Source organism: Magallana gigas, chromosome 5 (genome assembly GCF_963853765.1).
Source record: "Magallana gigas chromosome 5, xbMagGiga1.1, whole genome shotgun sequence".
NCBI classification, from domain to species: domain Eukaryota; kingdom Metazoa; phylum Mollusca; class Bivalvia; order Ostreida; family Ostreidae; genus Magallana; species Magallana gigas.
Window position 1 is genome coordinate 17,603,839 of NC_088857.1, and position 20,512 is coordinate 17,624,350.

A 20,512-nucleotide genomic window follows, 5' to 3' on the forward strand; every position below is an offset into this window, starting at 1 on the left:
AAGATCTCCTATATTTTTGTGTTTGCTGTATACAATGATAGGTTCCGTGTATCAAAAAGCTTTTTGCAAGTTGAATCTGTCTTGAAGATGCTCCAGGACTTCAGTATTCGTTTTTTTTAATCCTTTGACGCGGGAGTTGAATAGTGTAACCATGACGTGTGGATGCTTGAGTTTTGTTTTTTGTTTTTTTTCTTGTTTTTCTCAGTAAGAGTTTCTTTTCTTTTCCTGAGATTTCGGCAATGATCGGATTTATTTCCTTTTCAGAGTAACCTCTCTTTGATAAATGTCCTTTGACGTCCTGTAATATTATATTGAGGATGGATGTGTCTATACTCTTTGATGAAGCCTTTAAATACTGATACGTTGTGTGTGCTATTTCTAAGAAGGTATAGAAAATTATTAGTTGGTTCGATAAAGGATTTGATATCAATTTTTTTGATAATTGCTAAATCTCAGGCCCTTGTAGGCCGTTGTAACCAGAAAATTCATGGATGTTTGAGAAATTTCAAATGTGAATTTAAGATGCTTGTGACAGTTGTTACTAATGTCAATAATAATGACAATAATAGTGTCAATAAGGGTCCTAATATTTATAATAATTAATTAAGTCTGGTTGATTATTATTGTTTATTTTTAACACTTGATCAACCGCACTGGAAAGCTAGTTTAGCATTACTCCTTTTTGGGTGGTTTTATTTTACCAAAAAGCTCGAATTTAAAATCTAACTGGAATCTTCAACTGTCATTGTTTAAACATTATCGTGTTTCACAATATTCACGTTTTGTGAACTTCAGAGTTTAAATGTAGTGTAATTTACAATTATTTTCCTCCGTCACGTATTCGATCAGGGTTTTTTTGTGAAACTACAATATATGCATTATAGGGAGTAATATGTATACTATCTCTAAAAACTATAATGTATTAATCAAATGATTACTATCAATGTATATTTATGAACTGCAATATGTGTAAATACTTATGACTTATGTGTAATATTTATTCTGGTATATGAAAGGTCAATAAAATCAATTTTTTGAAAACTATATGGGTTTTTTCATTAATATGTTGTAAAATGTAAGTCCAGTTTTTAACGAATACATAAAATCATGTGTATAAGGGGTTGTCAACCAACTTTGATGTATTTTATATGTGTAATCATAGCATTCTGTGATATACATGTATTTACCTGACTATAATGAAATGAAATATACGTAACTTCGTAACTTACAATTTTACGGGAATAAGTTCTTAGTTTACTCTAATATTATCGCCCTCACCGTTTTAAAACCAGGACTTGATCATGTGCTTTTTTATCATTTTGTTATCTTTACATATTAAATTATAATTTAGCTCTTCTAAATATTTAGAAGACAAGAAAGGCATGGTTAATTGTTAAATACATAATTTTTATTAAAGGTTTATAAACATAAATGATATACAAAAACACAAGTCTTACTTTGTAAAAGTTTTATTCAAAACACAATGGATTTCAATTAAAATGTCAGATTAAAGAGATTTGAACAACTCCATAAAACGAGACAGTTTCTCTCCCGGAGTATTGCACACAAAAGACAATCTTCTCTCTCAAGTATATCAAATATACATAGAAAATGAATAAATAAAATCGTGATTTTTTAAAAAGTTATACGAATGGAATGGATTTCCTCTGTTCGGATCAGTAGCATCTCTATAAATAAACCGGTTTGCACAGGAAAATTGTGAACTGTAAAAGAAGGAAAATTAGATGAGTAATAAAATACTTTTCAAATCTTTTGCTTGTAGACACAAATCAATATATAGTTTACGTAATTTATAATTATATACATACTTATGAAATTTTATTTAAACATACACTTGTAAACGTGTCTAACTTGGTAATTTATTACTTTTTCGCAAATATTTTTCAGTATTTCATAAATTTTTATCTTTTTAAAATATTTTCTTAAAGAATACATGTAAACATCTAAAATTTGGTATTGATAAGGTAAAAAAGATATCTGATTAATACTCTACATGTAAAAAATACTTACATCGTCCATGTAGCCTTTGAAGTTTCTAAAGCCTTTTCCATAACCTATATGTATAGCTGTTTGCGTTTTTTGTACTGGACCTACAAAAGCAAAAGTTTTCAAATATTTCAAAATTTATGCAACACTTTTCAATTATTTCAAAGTATATGTACGGAGAAACCCAAGTTATTGATAGGATGACATGCAAATTATCGACTTATTATATTTATCCTATATTCACCTTACACGTACACTTACAGTGTATCAATAGTGTGCGATTTGAATCAGAGCTATAATTTAAAAATTACAAGTTACTTCTCTTTTACCGAAACTGTGTTTGAGCAAAGTTCTTCAATATCGTTACCAGGCATAGATAATTGTCTACAGTAATACAAACTACTTATAATGGTAAAATAATAACACTAATTTCTGAATCTTATGACCTACCAATGGCCCATTTTGACATCTCGACTCCGTTCACTCTTCCTTCTAGCTTTTGAGTATCGTGAATATAGAACACCCGGTTCCAATTTCCAAGCTACAACAAAATTAAACAGATAATTTTTTCTCAAAATACTTTTTAAAACCTAAATTTCTACTTCTTGAATTAATTCTTATTTTTTTTTTTAAATTGACGTAATTTCTTACATGTAACGGAAGTTGGAATGTCGTCACTAAGCCGCCATTACATTTCGCCAGGAAGTGTACGTTTCTGTAACTCTTGACCACTGCCAATGTTGGATTGGCCGTACAACAGTCACTGTTACTGACCAAAGCCGTCACCTCTTGACTTGGGGGTGTCTCTAGATAATTAAACGCCACTACAATCTCATTGTATTCGAAATTGGCGAATCTAGGTATTACTAGTTCCGCCTCACCGTTGAAGTAAGCGACTCCCTGGACCACCGAGACGTTGTAGTTTTCTACATACACTCCACTGCCAGATCTGTCGCTTGTGTCAGTGTCAAAGGGAAGGTATAGTTCCGGACGGCAAACTGTTTAAAAAAATACATCACACATAAATAAACAACACAAATTAAAACAAATCATTACCGGTATCACTTAAAAATGTACACATGTACACATTTATTGTATAATCGCCGATTGAAATTTTGCATTTACGGATACGTACTTTTGTCTGTTTGTTGAACGGGGACATTTGTAGTGCATCCACATTCAGATGGGTTATACTGTGTTCCCGGAGCACACGGCATTGGTATCCATCCGTGTCCCGGAACGTACTGCTCAAATTTTTCGGGAACGCCGAAAATGGGGCGTGAGTCACATGATCCAAGCCCGGCGGACATAGGTGGGCAGGGGTCCGTACATGAGGGATCAGTGATACACCCAACATATGGTTTATATCTCTTTCCCTCTGGGCAACACATTCCGTATGACTTTCCTAAGATACATTTCCAGAATGCGCGGCAATTTTGGACGTGGTCCATTGCATAGGATTTCAATACTGGAAGTTGACATTTCTCTACAAAAAATAACAAACAAAATTGTGTTTAATAAAATTAATACTAAAAAGTTAATATACAATACTTTCATACATTTTTTACAACTGTCCTAAAAGTGTTTATATATAAACAAGAATAAGTATAAATACAACAGGTTTATGATACTTGGAATAAGGGAGTACCTTTTGGACAAGACACTTGTTTGGCAAGTTTACACGTCAGAGCATCCTGGTCCCAGTACTGTCCAAAGGGACAGCTTCTGATGGCTGATCGGATCTCTCCTTTTGCTCCGAAATAACACTGGACAAACTTGTAGCAGTTCTCTGGATGGGGGTTAAAGCCGACACCATTTCTAATTATGCACTTGTCGCAAACATCTGCAAAAAAAACATGCCTTAAAACACCGCGATTTTTTTTCAAAAAATAATTTATCATAAAACGAGGCTTTGTTATAAAACGAGGTTTTAAAATGACAGATTTGTCCAAATCTTAAAAAATGAAAATGCAGCAATTTACCTGAGCCAGGAGGAAGCGTTTCTGTTGGCGGAACAACAATGGAAACTGCGAAAAACAATATTGCAATGTTATATACATTGTACATGTTAATATGTTAACATTTTGCATCTACGTAATCTCTTGTCCTTGTAAACACGTAATCAAACATGTGATTTAGGCTTACTTTCACAAGTGAGTGTAGAAATGGTCCATTGTCCGTCGTTCTGACAAGTGATGGTGGGGTCCCCATTGGCCTTAGTGTCGGCGTCACATATATACGTCCTCACTGCCCCTTCTGTGGTCTCCCCAAGTCGCACGGTGGCTCTCGCTATTGTTGGTGGCCTACCACAGTCAGCTAAAACAACAAATCAAAAATAAATTCGAGGTCAACACATCATTATCACCAGAAATATAATTTTCTAAATTGGAATCTTCTGAGCAATGAATTCCATTGACGTCTGCGGTAAAAAATAATCTTGATTTTGGAGTATCGAAAATTAGTTTTTAGGGAACAAACATGTAACATTATCCAACAAATGTCAAATTTTTCAAATTAATTTTTTTTTTAAATACATTTCAATGATTCATTTCTTACGTCTGCAGTATAGGTTGATGTTGCTCCATGTTCCGTCTACCCTGCAAGTCGTCACAATGTCTCCTTCCGCTATGGAGTTGGCGTCACACGTGTACGTCCTGACGCTACCTTCCAGAGTACTTCCGGGAGAAACCGTCGCTCGCTCTATCTGTCGTGGTTGTCCACAGTCGGCTGTAAGTCAAAGATTTTAACTTGTAGGTACATAGATATTTATATTGAAATGTTGTAAAATATTTTAGGTAAAAATTGTGAGTTAATGTTAATAACAGATAATTTAATATTTTGCTAACAAACAATAAATAAATAATAAAAATCATAAAAAATATGATGATTACTTCATTGATAAAAAAAGGATAAGATGTAAAATTTAATTCAAAGATTTAAAAACAAAACTCACGTCTGCAATACAGATCGCTTCTACTCCAAAGACCATTGCTTTGGCACACTATGGAATTGCTTCCTTCGGTCACTGTACCAGGCTTACAGTCATATATTCTGACCGAACCCTCAGTGATTCCTCCCTCCCGAAGTATGGCTCTGGGGATATCATTTGGTTCACCACAGTTCGCTAAAAAGAAAAAAAACCGCAAATGGTTAAGTTTTTTCATATGCAAATTGGGATTTAGGGACATTGTAAGAAAATACTCTTTTTGAAAATTAAAATACATGACTGTATATATTAAACGATGGTTTCATATCTGGGACTTACAAATACACTTGATGGTGACTGGTGACCACACCCCCTCCTTGGTACACACGCTGGTTGGATTGCCGGATGGGTCGGTGTTCTCATCACAATAATACATAATGGTGGCCCCCTCGAGGGTTCCTCCTTCTAATCCCTTTATTGTCGTTCTTGGTATAACTGGAGGTTTTCCACAATCCGCTATAAGACGTAAACAGGAATTAATTCACGAGGTTAATGATGCCATACAAGGTTAATTAATGACGTATGGGGCATTTATGTGGATAGAAATACAACATAATAAAAAAAATGTTTTTAAATTTTTCCTATTGTAAAATATTTTTGAAAATGCATTTTAAAAAAAACTTATTGAATTTAAGAATTATTAAAGTCCCAAAGGGTGTCAAACTCATGATCTGTATATCAGTAGCTAATGCTTCAATTTACACCTTTTTAACATTTAAACTTTAATACAGATATGCATAAGATTGATTTAAATTTTCAGTTGTGATTTTAGCGATGAATGAAGGTATAAAACAACTTACGCCTGCAGTAGAAGTTGGAGATGGACCATCGGCCGTCGCTGCCACATTTCAGAATTGCGTCCCCTTCTGGTACATCGTCGTCATCTTCACACTGGAGTGTTATGACGGATCCCTCTAATGTGTTGACGTTATCTGGTATCGGCAGAATTCCCGGGGGTAGTGCTGGCTTCCCACAGTCAGCTGTAAATGATCATTAAGATACAATATTCTGTTGAATTTTACAAAATATCAGAAAAAGAAATGATACATTATCTCTTGTAATGCAATCATTAAAATCAGAGTGCGTTTGTAAACAACATACGTCTGCAGTACAATGTCGGTTTTGTCCACAACCCGTTTTCTTTGCAGAAGATGGACGGATCCCCCTCGCTAACGTAATTTTCGATACAGCCGTACACAATTTCTGATCCCTCCGTGGTTGGTCCTGGGGCTTGAATGAAAGTGTTGGGGATACGTGGGGGCATTCCACAGTCCGCTACAAAAATCAAACAGATCATTGCAACATGTTGATGGTGTCTTAAAGAAATGAAAAGGAGTCTGAAGTGCTGATCTTAGTAAGAAAACTTACGTCGACAGTACAAACTGATGGGGGTCCACGTTCCATCAGACTGGCATTTGGTTTCTGCGATACCCTCTTTCTGAGTATTCTTGTCACAAACGTAGAAACGGACCGCTCCCTCTGATGTGGGGCCATCTTGTAAGATGGCTCTGGGAATCTGAGGAGGGGCCTTACAGTCGGCTGTGTAAAATGGTTGAATTCATAAGTAATCATACACGTATGTTACATAATTGTTTAACACATATTACATTTTCTAATCGGCGTTAATACAAACAAGATAATAAAAAGCAGAATTGAAAGCAAACTTGAATATGAAAACATGTAGAAATCATGTTTGAAAATTTACACTTCTCTTCGTTTCAGATACACAGAGTTTTTAAAATCAAAATTGTTTTGATACCGCTTATCATAAGTAACACTTGGTCACTGCTGAAAAGTAAGTAAAAATGGAGTACTTACGCCTACAGTACATGTCGACTTCTGACCACATCCCATTCTTCTGACAGACAGTCTCTCCGAACCCCTCCTGTACCGTGTTAATTCCGCACGTGTACACGGCGATGTCACCCTCCAATGTACCGGTAGAGGTGTCCACAGTGGCTCGAGGTATGAGCGGAGGCTGATTACAGTTGGCTGAAAAAAAATACCGGTATATCAAAACCGTGCTTAAAAACACATCGTTTCAACCAAGTTAGCATGTGAATTTATCTTTCAGGATATCATTTAATTTTGGAGATGCCATTTTAACGTACGTCTGCAATAGAATCTGACGTCAGACCAGCGTCCATCATTCCCACAGGTTACACTGGATTCTCCCTCCATGACTGAGCCTCCTGTACATTGGTAGTACCTGGTGGATCCTTCCAGAGTGGTTCCATCCACGTCCACTACCGCTCTTTCCACCACTGGTGCCGGGCCACAGTCCGCTACAATTAGCACGTATTGAAAATTAATTGATAAGACTTTGCTGTTGACTTGTTTCAAATTTGGGTAATTTCAAAACTAAGGTTTTGCTTTTTGTTCTTTTAAAAGAAGCATGAACTTTGGAAAATAAGATTGTATAATTACGTCGGCAGTAGAGAGATGTCGTGGACCATTGTCCATCGTTCTGACAAACAATCTTTGTCTCTCCCTCGGGAACTGTGTTAGCGCTACAGGTATAGGTTCGGAAAGATCCCTCCACAGTATCCCCATCCGATAATAATGCGCGGTGAATCATTTTTGGTGGACCACAATCAGCTAAAATTCAAAGACATTTTATTAATAATTATATACATGTACATGTAAGATATACGAAACATTTTAATGAAATTTAAAATCTCTCGTTGGCTTAAGTTGAAAATTCTCGGTTTACATACAAAGAAATGTCTACTTACGTCTACAGTATAAGTTTGAGTCGGACCAGATCCCATTACTTTGACATGTGATACTGGGCGTTCCCTCCATTACGGTATTCATTTCACAAAAGTATGTCAGAGACGAACCCTCCGTCCAGTTTCCGGGGGACACTGTGGCTCGCTGTACTTTTGGGGGTGGTCCACATTCAGCTGTTAGACAGATGATAAAAAGATATTGTTTATCGTGGACCAAGATGCATAAAATTGAATAGCAAAAAATTGTACCGATGATTTCTAAAACTTTCAATAAAAGAAAAAGATTCTAATATTTTATTTACGTCTGCAGTAAAGATTGGTTTCACTCCATGTTCCGTCGCGTCTACAGATAGAAACGTTGTCGCCCTCACTCACAGTTCCCTGATTGCAGACATACACCACCACATCCTCTTCAAGGGTACCAGTGTACTGGGCGGTGGCTCTAGGAATCGCCATCGGCTTTTTGCAGTCAGCTAAAATCAGGACGTTAATGCTTAATAATCAATTGGTTATATGATGTCAATATATGTCGTTGCATCAGTATTGAAAATGTCCAAGCTACATACAAAATACTAGTACATTGCAGAAGTTAAATACATGGATTTCAGGTAATGTTCAGATTGCCTTCTTATCTGAAGCTTGAACTGGTTCATAGGATGAAACTTACGTCTGCAGTATAGGGTGGGCTTGGTCCACGTTCCATCGCTCTGACAGAACACGTTACTATTGCCTTCCGGTACGGTTCCTTCCACGCACTCCAACGTCAGTTTAGCGCCCTCTACCGTAGAGGTTGGGTATATTGTTTTGGAATTCTCCACATACACAGGAGCACCACAGTCAGCTGAAAAATTGAAAAAATCATAGTTGGATGCTAGCCAAAAACGGGTTTAATGTGGAGGTTATTTAAAAAATTTGTCTTGCAAAAATGTAACATTCGTATGGCGTGTGTTGTATGGTTTTGCTTTTTTGTTGTTGGTCGTTTCAACAGTGACAATTGAATGAAATATTGACCACTTACGTCTGCAATACATGTCGATTTTCGACCAGGTCCCGTTTTTCATACACTTGGTCTCTGTGATTCCTTCAGTTTGGGTGGACTTGTCACACACATAAAACCTGGAGCTGCCCTCGACCGTGTCCCCGGGTTTGACGTTGGCTCTTGGAATATCCGGGGGTGGGCCACAGTTAGCTAATAAAATACACGAAATGTTTAGATTCAAATATACAACAGGTATGAGCAATGTTATTAGATTTCACTGAGGAAAACCATTCTGGATGGCAATCATAGCCTCTTACGTCTGCAGTATAAGTTTGTGTGAGACCAGAATCCGTCGTTCTGGCAGACGATTGATGTTGACCCCTCAGTCACTGTTCCGCTGGAGCATGTGTAGATGGCTACTCCGCCCTCTGCAGTGGAGTTAGCGATGACCGAAGCTCTTTCAATCAAAGGTGGGTTTCCACATATGGCTATCAAAGAAAAATTAATGTTTTAGTTAAAATTTTTGCGAAGATATATGTAAATATTTTTCTGGGTTTTTTTTATTGTTTAATCGATAAAAAAAACAAATATGCAGTATTCCTTAAGAACTAACTCGTTTGGTTAAATGATAGAATGATGGAACAATCACACTCAAAATGATATTTTTGTTCTTTATGTGTTTACCACACTGCTTTGTCAAAACGCGCATGCCCTGTGAAATACTTACGTCTGCAGTAAAGATCCACGGCAGTCCACTTTCCATTGAGTTGACATCTTGTGTTGATTGTACCCTGCGTCAACGTGTTGGCGTTGCAAGTATAGGTCCTTATGCTTCCTTCTAGAGTACTACCAGACGACACTGTGGCTCTAGTTATAAATGGGGGTGCACCACAATCGGCTGTCATAAATAATATCACATAAGGTAAACATTAATTCTACAAATTATACAAACACATGGACAAAATTGCATTAATATGGAACTAAGGCTGAATTTGTGTAAAACATTGACTTAATTTCAAAGAAAAACTTGTATCCAATGGCATGATAAATAAACTACGTACGTCTGCAATAAATGTCGGTTGAGGACCACAGTCCGTTATTCTGGCAGACGATTTTGTTGGGCCCGGATTCCTGGACCGTTCCTGCGTTACATGTATATGATCGGGAGTCTCCTTCTAAAGTCTTTCCCACGGAAATAGTGGCCCTATCTATCACCATTGGTTCACCGCAATCCGCTGAAAAATAAGGTACAGAAAATAGACATCGATTCTCGACGTTGAGTTGATACCTCTTAATTTCAGCGCTCTGTCTCTTTTAAATGAATTAAAAACTGCCTATTTACACTCTCTCTCTCTCTCTCTCTCTCTCTCTCTCTCTCTCTCTCTCTCTCTCTCTCTCTCTCTCTCTCTCTCTCTCTCTCTCTCTCCTAACATTATGTTTCCATCTACGCTTGTAAATGTCTGCATGCAAATACTTGACAACGCCAAAGCCAACTTACGTCTGCAGTATGTGGTTCTGTTAGACCATTTTCCATTCCCCTGGCACACTATAGTGGATCCACCTTCTAGAACAGTGTTTGGGCTACACGAGTAAGTAGCTACAGCGCCCTCCAGTGTAGACTCGTACCGTACGCCTCCGCGGAGTATGCTCTCGGGAACACCACAGTTAGCTGAACAAAAGAGTAAACGTAAAAATGAAACTCACCTCATTGGGAAAAAAATCGTCAAAACAGATGCAAGTTTACATATTTCTATGTAATTGAAAAATAGATTATTGAAATAAAAATAATATTACTTACGTCTACAGTATAGATTGACCATTGACCAGACTCCGTTCGCCTGACAAACGATATTCAGCTGTCCCTCTGCAACCGTGTTAGCTTCACAGCTGTAGAATCGGGTGGACCCCTCAAGATTACTTCCAGGTTCAATTCTGGCACGTTCAATGGGCAAAGGTTCTCCACAATCAGCTAGATGCAAGAAATAATTGGGTATCAACTGTGATCAAACGTTTCATTACTCTCACAGTTTACGCATGTTACTTTGCAATAAGTTTATGCATGTTGCTTTACAATAAGTTTACGCATGTTGCTTTGCAATAGGTTTATGCATGTTGCTTTACAATAAGTTTACGCATGTTGCTTTGCAATAAGTTTATCTTGTTGATTTACAATAGGTTTACGCATGTTCTTACGTCTGCAGTAGAGGTCATTGGGTGTAAGTGACCACTGTCCGTTTATTTGACAGATGGACTCCGTTGGTCCCTCCGTCACCGTGTTTGGATCACAGGAGTACGTCCTTACGTCTCCCTCTAAAGTAGTTCCAGGTGATATAGTGCTTCTAAGAATGGCCATTGGAACCCCACAGTCCGCTAAAATAAATATGTATTGGGCATTAGTTACAATCTTTACTATATCATAACCAGGTTCATAATGGATTCTAAGGATCAGTCTGTTGTTGAATTAATGTTGTTGTAATTAATTTAGAGAACAGTGAACACCATATAATTTTTCTTTTAATGCATCGAAAGGTTTAGAAATGATTGAGAATATGGCTTACGTCTGCAGTATAAGTTTGTGATTGACCATGTTCCGTCTAATTGACAGGTGGTTGATGTAAGGCCCTGAGCGACTGTATTCTCTACGCATGTGTAATATCGTGTTGTTCCTTCAAGGTTGTTTCCAACGGAAATGGATGACCTGTCTACCAGAGGTGGGTTCCCACAGTCAGCTAAAATAATGTGTAAATATATCAACTAAATGCATATATATTGGTCGATTTGTAGATTTATTTGACAAATGAACAAGCTAATCAAAGAACCTCTAAAGACCGCAGGGAAGGGCTGGCTTAAAGTAACAAATCTTTTCGGCATTTTAGAGGCATTTGATATAAATAAATTTGAAAAAAACGCCGAAAACGGAAGTTTTCTGGGTATATTGTTTAGCTATCGAGAGTTTTAAAAGTCAGTGCATTAAACTATAAACTTTAATTTTTTTATTTAACTCCACGTACGTCGACAGTAGAGATCCGTGGATGTCCAGATGCCGTTCGCCTGACACGTGATGGTGGGGGTTCCCTCTGTGTTGGTACCAGTGTTACACGTGTATGTCCGTGTGGTGCCTTCTACCGTTCTACCCACGCTGATGATGGCTCTGTCAATCATCGGAGGTTCCAAACAGTCCGCTATCAAATAGACACAATAACATTCACTCTAAATGAATCTTTATAGATCTTTTGGTAATGAAATGCATGCACATGGTTTTTTCATTTGTTAGATACAACTTTCCTTTATACCGTTTTAGAGTCAAAATTTTTTCCCCTCCATTTGTATTCTAATTTGAGAAATGTTTTATAACGTCCTGTCGTGTTTTGTACTTTATTATCGTAACTAATTGCATTACATTCTTGACCCACATAGGCGTTTTCCTTGCCCTAATTATGATGTGAGTTATGGGGATCATTAAGTATCATAGCAGCTCATTCATAAAAACAATTCTCAGGAATGTTTAACAGCTTAAATTTGCAATTCAGTCGGGTTTTTTAATTTAGGAATGAAATTTATTTCTTGAAAGTTATAAAGCATGTTGAAATAAATTGCCCTCAGATAATTATGTCCTTGAACCATGAGTATTATTATTTTAACAAGAAAAACGCCTAGTATTTAGATAATTAAAGCTGAACAATTTGCAGATAAATAGTTCTTTGGATTTTTGGTTTTGACAAATATTTACTTACGTCTGCAGTAGAGGTTAGTGGAGGACCACTGTCCGTCTGTCTGACAGTAGATTTCTGTGTTGCCTTCTGTCACGGTTTGTTGGTTACACGTGTATCTTCTCTTGTCTCCCTCATGGGTACCTCCGACACTGACCACTGCCCGTAAAATCGGCTTTGGCTCACCACAGTCCGCTAAAAAAGAAAAAAAAATGGTTAAATTTCGGTTAAATTGCAGATCACAATTAATAACGCATCAAATTTTCATTTCAATATAGATGATAAAGCACAAACATTAACATAAATGCTAGTTATGAATTTCAGAAAGGTTGAATAGATTCTTACGCCGACAGTAGAGGTTAGTGGACGACCACACCCCGCTTTCCTGACACGTGATTGTTGGATCTCCTTCCGTCCGAGTGTTCGAATTACAAGCGTACGTTCTGCTAGATCCTTCAAGTGTAGTTCCTGGGCTGATCGTGGCTCGGTGTATAAGTGGCGGGTTTCCACAATCGGCTGAAAATGCAAGCAGTGTGTGTATATCAATTTTACTGTTCCCTTCTTTGTGTCTCATTCATAACGAAAATATGCGAACACTCTGACCATCTTCACAAATTTTTTATTCTAAGACTTAACAGATTTTTTTTTCTAGAACTTACGTCTACAATACAGATTGGTCTGGGACCAAGTTCCATCTATCTGACATTTTGTAGAAGTTTCGCCCTCTGTCACCGTATTTTGATCACACGTGTATATCCTTGTGGTTCCCTGCAAGTTTTTACCAGCAGAGATTGTGGCTCGTTTAATTACGGGTGGGTTTCCACAGTCCGCTAAAAAGATAATAAAAGTGTAATGTAGTAAAGATCGCAATTGTTAACCTTAGTTTATATCAAAACTATATACACTTTTGCTGCATATCGTCTTATAGAAATCCAATTCTATATACCTACTATTAGTGTAAAAAATAAAAAAAGTACTGTTTTAATACTCACGTCGACAGTACAAAGTGGACGTTGACCACACGCCAGTCTGCTCACACCTGATTTTAGGGGAACCCTCTGTCACCGTTTGACCTTGACATGTATACGTCCTTACAGCGCCCTCTGTCGTTTTTCCGTCACCCACAATAGCTCTGTCTATTTGGGGAGGTGCTCCGCAATCGGCTAAAAAAAGATTGTTTTCCCGTAAGTTTGATAAAGATTTATTCTTATAACAGAATGAAAGTACTGTTCATTTGATAGTAAGATAAACTTGTATTGTCATAAGGCAAAATGTCAAATAAATCGTTTTTTATTCAAACTAAGTCATTTCAGAAATGAAAATCTTCAGACATTTCGAAATGTTTCTTAAAGAAACCTCCTTGTATCTGTGGTTTGTTTTATATTCTTTGATGTAGGCCTGAGTACTTACGTCGACAATACAGGTCGGTACTTGACCATTGTCCGTTAATCTGACATTCTATAGAGGTTTTCCCCTCTGTCACTGTTTTAGCGTCGCAGGTGTAGACTCGGGTGGTTCCCTGATAGTTGTCTCCAACAGAAATCGTAGATCTTGCAATGACCGGAGGTGGTCCACAGTCAGCTAAAATAGTAACGTTATGTTTAGAAAACTGATATTTTTACACAAAGATTAAAACGAAGTTGGCGTATCAGTTCATAAATCCCTTCAAAAAACCTTAAAGAAAAACATCGGCTTATTTTTTTTTATGTGCATATGAATGTCCAGAAGTACTCTAAAAGATAAGGGAAATGGAGGAGGTAAATTATACTCACGTCGGCAGTAAAGATTTGTAGCTGACCAAAGTCCGGTCTCCAAGCACGTGGTTGTGGTTTCTCCCTCTGTGATAGTGTTTTGCGAACACGTGTATCTTCTGACAGCACCCTCCAATGTGGTTCCCTGATCAACGGTGGCTCTCTCGATCACCAGAGGTTCCCCGCAATCCGCTACAACATCAAAAAATAAATAAAAAGCTTTGATAAAGTTACATGAAAGTTTTAAACATTGCAAATGTGTGCATGTTTTCGTGGCTGTTACACAATTGTTTGTACGTAAATGTATCTTTTTCATTTTCCACAGATTATGGTTTCTGTGTTTATGACCCGTTTTTGGAAATAAAATGTGAAATTAGAGTTAGTTAAAGTTTAGTGTATTGCTTTTTCTGTGTCTGAAGTTTCGTACTTTTACAAATTATTCTCTGAATCATACATCAATTGACAACGCAAAGATTAGTTTGCAATTTATTCTGATTAAATAACAGAAAACAAAGGAAAACAATAGTTAAAACAATATTAATAACTAATAAATAACTAAAACACGTTTATATATTTTCTCCTGAATATTAAGATGCCATTATAATACGAGGATAAAATTAATACTTCATTAAATAACTGAATGGATAGAGGTATTAATGCAATACTTCGTTAATACTTTAGCACAACGAATCTAAAGAGATTTTCGCACATTATTTTCACCTACATAACGTACACAAATACTGTCACTTCAATACTTAATAAGTTCAAAAATTAATTGACTAATTTGAACTGAAATTCAGAAATGGTGACTGGATTAATACTTTTGCCTCTAGTGTAACATAAAAAAAAGAAACTTAAACATAACAAAGCAAAATAGAATGTTCATGTCGTTTCCATTGAACCACAATTGCAAGTTTTTTTCATGGATTAATCGTTCTATCGACTGTCGTTTTCATCGTCATCAACCGCGTTCTCAATTTGGCGAAGTGCATCGGCCTTGAAATCGTAGCTCTGAATACGTTGGGCGGCGTTAGTGGTTATTTTTACGTTCCTAGCTCTGCATCTCGAGGACCTCTGGCAAGTCCGCCGCCGCCGACAACATTTACTGCGCGACCGACGACAGCACTTCTTTCTGGGCGGTCTGGAAGTTGTGGATTCTTCGTCTTCTTCCGAGGACGAGCTATCTGATGAGTTTTGTCTTTTTCCTTCAAATTAAAAGACGCACCGATCAGAGAACTCCCCAACTAAGACTCACACAACTCCAGACACACCCTAGCCATATACAGGGACCTCTATATCATCCCCAACACTTCTCTCAACACCTTAACCATTGCGGATTCTATACTTACGTCGACAATACAGGTTCGTCTTTGACCACTGTCCGTTTATTCCACAGGTGATGGAGGTCAGTCCTTCTGTGACAGTGTTGCCTTGACACGTGTAGGTACGGGTCGTGCCTTCAAAGCTGTATCCCTTGGATATAATGGCTCGCTTGATCTTTGGAGGTGGTCCACAATTGGCTAAAAGGGCAAGAGTGGCATTTACGTTTTCATAAAGCATGTATAGAAACCTAGCGTTTCCAATATTAAAATCGGTGGACAACAGTAACTGATATTCATACGTACGTCTACAATAGAGATTGGTAGATGACCACATTCCGTTATTTCCGCACGTGATCGTTGTGGTGCCTTCTGTTTTAGTGTTCTGCAAGCAAGTGTAAGAAGCCGTTTGACCCTCCAATGTTCCATCGAAAATCACAGTACTGCGATCAATAGAAGGCGGCTGTCCACAGTTGGCTACAAAAAAAACACATAACCATTATATTCGTTTAAATCTTAAAAGCCTACTTTGACACCAACAAAAGATGGGAAGTTGATTTTTATAACTTACGCCGGCAGTACAAGTTGGTAGCAGACCACTGTCCGTTGATTTGACAGATGGTACTGTCACTTCCCTCTGCTACTGTGTTTGACTGACACTGGTAATATCTGGTGACCCCTTCCACTGTACCAGGAAGCCTTACCCCTTCTATCATGTTAAGGTACTCTTGGATAACTGCACGCTCTACCATTGGGGGTGGTCCACAGTCCGCTATATTTATTAAGATAATAAAAAAGCTTTTGTAGAACAACTGTTCAAACTATTATAAGTTTTAACAATGTCTTCTCTTGGTTTGATAGCCCTTACTTCTTTCGATTATATGAAAGAATTCTCAGGAAAAAACACAATTATATTAAAGTGCCAGAAAAAACAGATTTTGATTTTATTATATACATTTTTGTCTGAAATTCAATTATTTTTTATAATAAACGTTGTTTGCTGTATCCCATACGTTTATAATACTGTGTAGGATTAGGGGTATTAATCTTAATTCAATGTAAGCTTGTATTCATTTAAGGTGTGTTCGTTGTAACCGTGTTCGACACTACGAAGTTTCGTTTGGAATGTCTCTGTCATTACTCACGTCTACAATAGAGGCTGGTCGCGGACCATTTCCCTGTTGGACCACAGGTAATCATTGTACTTCCCTCTGTCACTGTGTTTACATTACAGGTGTAAGTGCGTGTGGAACCCTCCACTATTCCTCCGGCAGAAATGACGGCACGGTCAATTGCTGGCGGCTCTCCACAAATTGCTGTTGAAATTATTTATAAGAAAATCATTCTTTGCAATATTTTTTTGTAGATATCTCTTTTCTGATATTTCATTTAAAAAAGGTTTTACGATATTTATCACTTTAAGCCTATCATAGCCTTAATGACGTCACTTACGACGGCAGTATAAATCAGTCTGTGACCACATTCCGGAACTCAAGCATTCAATGACTGGATTGCCTTCCTGAACAGTGCTTGAGGCACACGTGTACGTTCTCTTGTCCCCTTGAAGATTACCCCCAGGACTTAGTGTTGAATATTTTATTATAGTAGGCAGTCCACAGTCAGCTGAAATGTCAGTACAAATAGTATATCATGAAACAAAACAATAACAAAGAAACACAATGATAACCTAAAGATAATACTAATTGTCGATTTAAAACTTCACTTTCGGGGGAGGGGGGGGGGTGAAGTAGATGGCCTTTGAAGCAGCCAATAAAGCAGATGATTGGCTATCTTTACTGACCTCGGCATTTAAATGTTGGTTTGGACCACGTCCCGTCCTCCTTACAAATCGTTTCCGGTGTTCCCTCTAACACAGACCCTGTTTCACATTTGTACTTTGTGGTCGATCCCTCCAGACGTCCAGCTAGCTCTAATGTTGTATGTTCCAGGATGGGAGGATCCTTACAGTCAGCTGTTGTAAAGATATCAATTTAGTTATTGTCGCAACACATCTGAATATCAAATTAATAGTTAAAACCTAACTGCATTCATTTCAGTGTTCAAGAAGAATGATAATTATATATCTTGAAGAGAAACACTGTGGTATTTACATAGACAGGCGTATTCGAGTTTTGTCCACGTCTGGTCCCTTTGACACTTGATTGTGTTGTTTCCGTCTGGTATGTAGCCGTCCATACAGTGGTACTCTATAACGGTGTCCACGATATAGTCTCCAGGGACGGTGAGAGAGTGTGGGAGTAGAGGGTTGGGAGGACATTCTGAAAGGTAAATACATACCCATAAAGAAAACGTATCATAAAAACATCACGTGTATAAATGAATTTAATGAAAAAATTGAGAACAAAAGTCTTGTATGTATATTCAGGATTTGTTTTTTGTTTTATATTTCATGAACATTTGGTAAAAAGGCTACTTACTTGGACAAACAAGTTTCACAAGGGACTCAAGTTTCGCTGCGAGCTCATCAAACGTCTGAAATGTGATCACGTTGTCCGGTGAAGACGCAATGTTATTCAGCTCTTCCTTGTTCTTGATATCGGTCACACCTATGGAGTACATTGTCACCCCGAGGTCTTTCAGAGCGTTGGCGGCATATGCTGTTTTAGTCTCGTTTTTCGAGATTCCGTCCGTTAAAACCACGCCGACAATAGGCACACCTTCTCTTTTCTGCTTTGAAACTATTTTGCTATGTAATGAAAAGGACATCACATAGATTCGTTTAGAAGTATAACATTTGAAGTTTTATATAACTTTCCCGATAACTAGTATTTTATCTTTGGAAAAAAAACCATATTATTATATTCAAATTGTAACATCACTATAATTGTTTTTCAACCTGATATATAAATATCATATAGCTACCGTAAAAGATCTCATAAACGTTTACAAAGACAATTTTATATGCGTAGTTTTGCTAAAAAATTTTTTACACATATTGTTAAATGCATAAAGGTATTTTCTTACTACATAGCCTCTAAAGCCATCCATGTATTGGTACCGTCCCGGGGGTGGGGCAGTGTTGCCGCCGTTTGCAAGGCTTGTGGTTTATTGCCGACAAGGGGGGTCTCTAGAGCAATGTCGGAACTAAAGACGATAAATGAGATTCGGATTTCTGCCTCCTGGATATCCAGACTTTGCACTAAACTTGTCATAGAGCGTTTTAGGGAATTATAGTCGGGTTCGTTGATACTGTCAGACCCGTCGATGATGACAACGAGTTCCATTAACCCTTTGCACCCTGAAAAGAAATGCAGTAAAATTGGTTACATGTATATACCATAGACTTACATATCCAACAATTCTAACTAAAGCGGTGTTTATCAAAAACCAATAAAAAATTGCTTTCGATACGATTTTTCATTTACAAGCAAATAATTTCATGAAATATTTTTTTTAAATATGATCAAATAATATATTTACTAAAACCATTTGACTTAGATTTTAAAAAGATTATATAATTAAGCTAAGTGGCACTATATCATTTCTTACCTCTTTCGTCGAAACTTCTGACTTGAGCAGCAAATATAATTAACAAACATAGTAGTTCTTTTATTTTTTTCATTATCTTTAAGTTTCTGAAAAATAAAATTTTTGGTTATAAACAATGTAGATGATTTGGGTTTATTAATAATTCTGACAAAATAAATGTTCAGTGAATACCTCTTTTTCTATAAACTACAACACAAAACCTTGCCGAATAAATAACATTAATATACCAAAAAAAATTAAACTATATTTTTTTTAAAAAAAATTTTCTCTATACCTGAAATGAACCCTTGTGTCTTTAAGACTTCATAAGCCCTATGCATTACAAATGATTAAAACATAACTTAGGACTGGAAGAATCCAATCATATGATGTCACATGACCCACTGCTTACTAAGAAACTTTAAGGACATCCATTAATGTCGTCGGCGTATAGTTAAATCAATTTCATAAAGATGCATCGTGAAATCAGTCTTGGGACAGATTGTGTGGACATATTTATGTTATTATCCCCCGAGAAAAAACAAATGTGTCTATATTTTTTTCCCAAGTACACTTAAATCAATATGCTACGTACAGGTACAAATGTTACACCTAAATCTCTTCTTAAATCATAATTAATACTTAAGTGGGGTCGAGTTGTAATTGGGATCTTTGAAGGGTTTTTTTTAATAGTGTGCTTTTGTGTCTGACGAACGATTCTCTATCTTTAAAACGATATATCTGAAAAAATTAAGCTGACGAAATAAAGTTAAACACATAAACACAATTTTATTAAATTGTGTTGATTATTTTTTGCTTGTTTAAAATACATACTTTTGCAACATTATTCTTAAAAGCATAGCAAAATACATTATATTTTAACAATACATTCAATATTTTTCTTTCTTTTCAACTTTAGGGGAAACGAATATTGTGACTAAATATTAAAATCTTTTTATTTACTTAAGTGTTTAACATAACTAAACACGTTTAAGTTATTTGAAGAAAAAAAATCTCACCAAAGATTGCTCGATACTTACTTCTAAAGTGTTTCTTTCTAAATAAACATTTGCATGCCTGTTCTTGAATATAAAAAGGTTTGATGTTTTCTTACCAAGTTGCTCTTCATGCGCAAGCCAGTCCAATGATGTCAGTAGTCAAAATGCGTGGAATGACTATTAGTTTACGAATTAAGAAGACAAATTAAACCGACTCAAAGGTGCATTGTTTATTCAACCCCTTTTTTTTGTCCGGTAAACGAAAATATCGTGGGGGTTTCTTCCTCGATTCGAGGATTACGTATGATTCTTAATTAATATATGCAGGTTTTGTTCAATATTTACTAGACCTGTGTAATTAATGAACGTAATAAAATAGGAGACGTGAGAATTTGGGATTAGCATAATACCTCATTCGTGAAATTTTTGGCGGAGAGAAAAGGTGCAACGATAGCGTCAGCGGAAAAAACAACAAAACAGGTAATTCATTAAACGATAGACGTACATTGCGTAAATTAGTCATCTGTTTATAGTTTCTAGT

At 36.7% G+C, this 20,512-nt stretch overlaps 1 protein-coding gene across 5 annotated transcripts; it reads right to left on the minus strand.

The window, feature by feature from the left end:
- Positions 1 to 1,453: 1,453 nt before the first annotated feature.
- LOC105336346 (sushi, von Willebrand factor type A, EGF and pentraxin domain-containing protein 1) lies at positions 1,454 to 20,153 on the minus strand. Of its 5 annotated transcripts, none has more exons than XM_066083780.1 (46): positions 20,088 to 20,153; positions 18,995 to 19,080; positions 18,470 to 18,743; positions 17,923 to 18,191; positions 17,596 to 17,763; positions 17,286 to 17,456; positions 16,937 to 17,107; positions 16,630 to 16,800; positions 16,056 to 16,256; positions 15,791 to 15,961; positions 15,515 to 15,685; positions 14,187 to 14,357; positions 13,825 to 13,995; positions 13,407 to 13,577; positions 13,074 to 13,244; positions 12,760 to 12,930; positions 12,439 to 12,609; positions 11,716 to 11,886; positions 11,263 to 11,433; positions 10,898 to 11,074; positions 10,503 to 10,673; positions 10,203 to 10,373; positions 9,766 to 9,939; positions 9,432 to 9,602; positions 9,022 to 9,192; positions 8,744 to 8,914; positions 8,393 to 8,566; positions 8,028 to 8,198; positions 7,729 to 7,899; positions 7,421 to 7,591; positions 7,105 to 7,278; positions 6,812 to 6,985; positions 6,362 to 6,532; positions 6,095 to 6,268; positions 5,794 to 5,973; positions 5,273 to 5,449; positions 4,961 to 5,131; positions 4,564 to 4,734; positions 4,153 to 4,323; positions 3,990 to 4,034; positions 3,656 to 3,850; positions 3,143 to 3,493; positions 2,659 to 3,005; positions 2,458 to 2,548; positions 2,032 to 2,111; positions 1,454 to 1,724 (listed from the first exon to the last, which is right to left on the minus strand). In XM_066083780.1, the coding sequence occupies exons 2-46, from the start codon at positions 19,065 to 19,067 to the stop codon at positions 1,689 to 1,691; spliced, it is 7,809 nt and encodes a 2,602-aa protein (XP_065939852.1). In that variant the 5' UTR covers positions 19,068 to 19,080; positions 20,088 to 20,153; the 3' UTR covers positions 1,454 to 1,688. The 5 variants fall into 5 exon arrangements, with proteins under 5 accessions (XP_065939852.1, XP_065939853.1, XP_065939854.1 ...); XM_066083781.1 differs by lacking the exon at positions 20,088 to 20,153 and adding an exon at positions 20,014 to 20,036; XM_066083782.1 differs by lacking the exon at positions 20,088 to 20,153 and adding an exon at positions 19,993 to 20,021.
- Positions 20,154 to 20,512: the final 359 nt, after the last annotated feature.

What these genes read in the sequence shown, in the direction of transcription:
- LOC105336346 (XM_066083780.1), bottom strand. Translation starts at nt 19,067, where the DNA reads ATGAAAAAAATAAAAGAACTACTATGTTTGTTAATTATATTTGCTGCT. An exon ending in GTCCACTTTGTACTGTCGAC is followed by an intron (nt 13,245 to 13,406) that starts GTGAGTATTAAA and finishes TTATCTTTTTAG; the next exon opens with CGGACTGTGGAAACCCACCC. An exon ending in ACCGACATTGTACTGCAGAC is followed by an intron (nt 5,974 to 6,094) that starts GTATGTTGTTTA and finishes GATCATTTACAG; the next exon opens with CTGACTGTGGGAAGCCAGCA.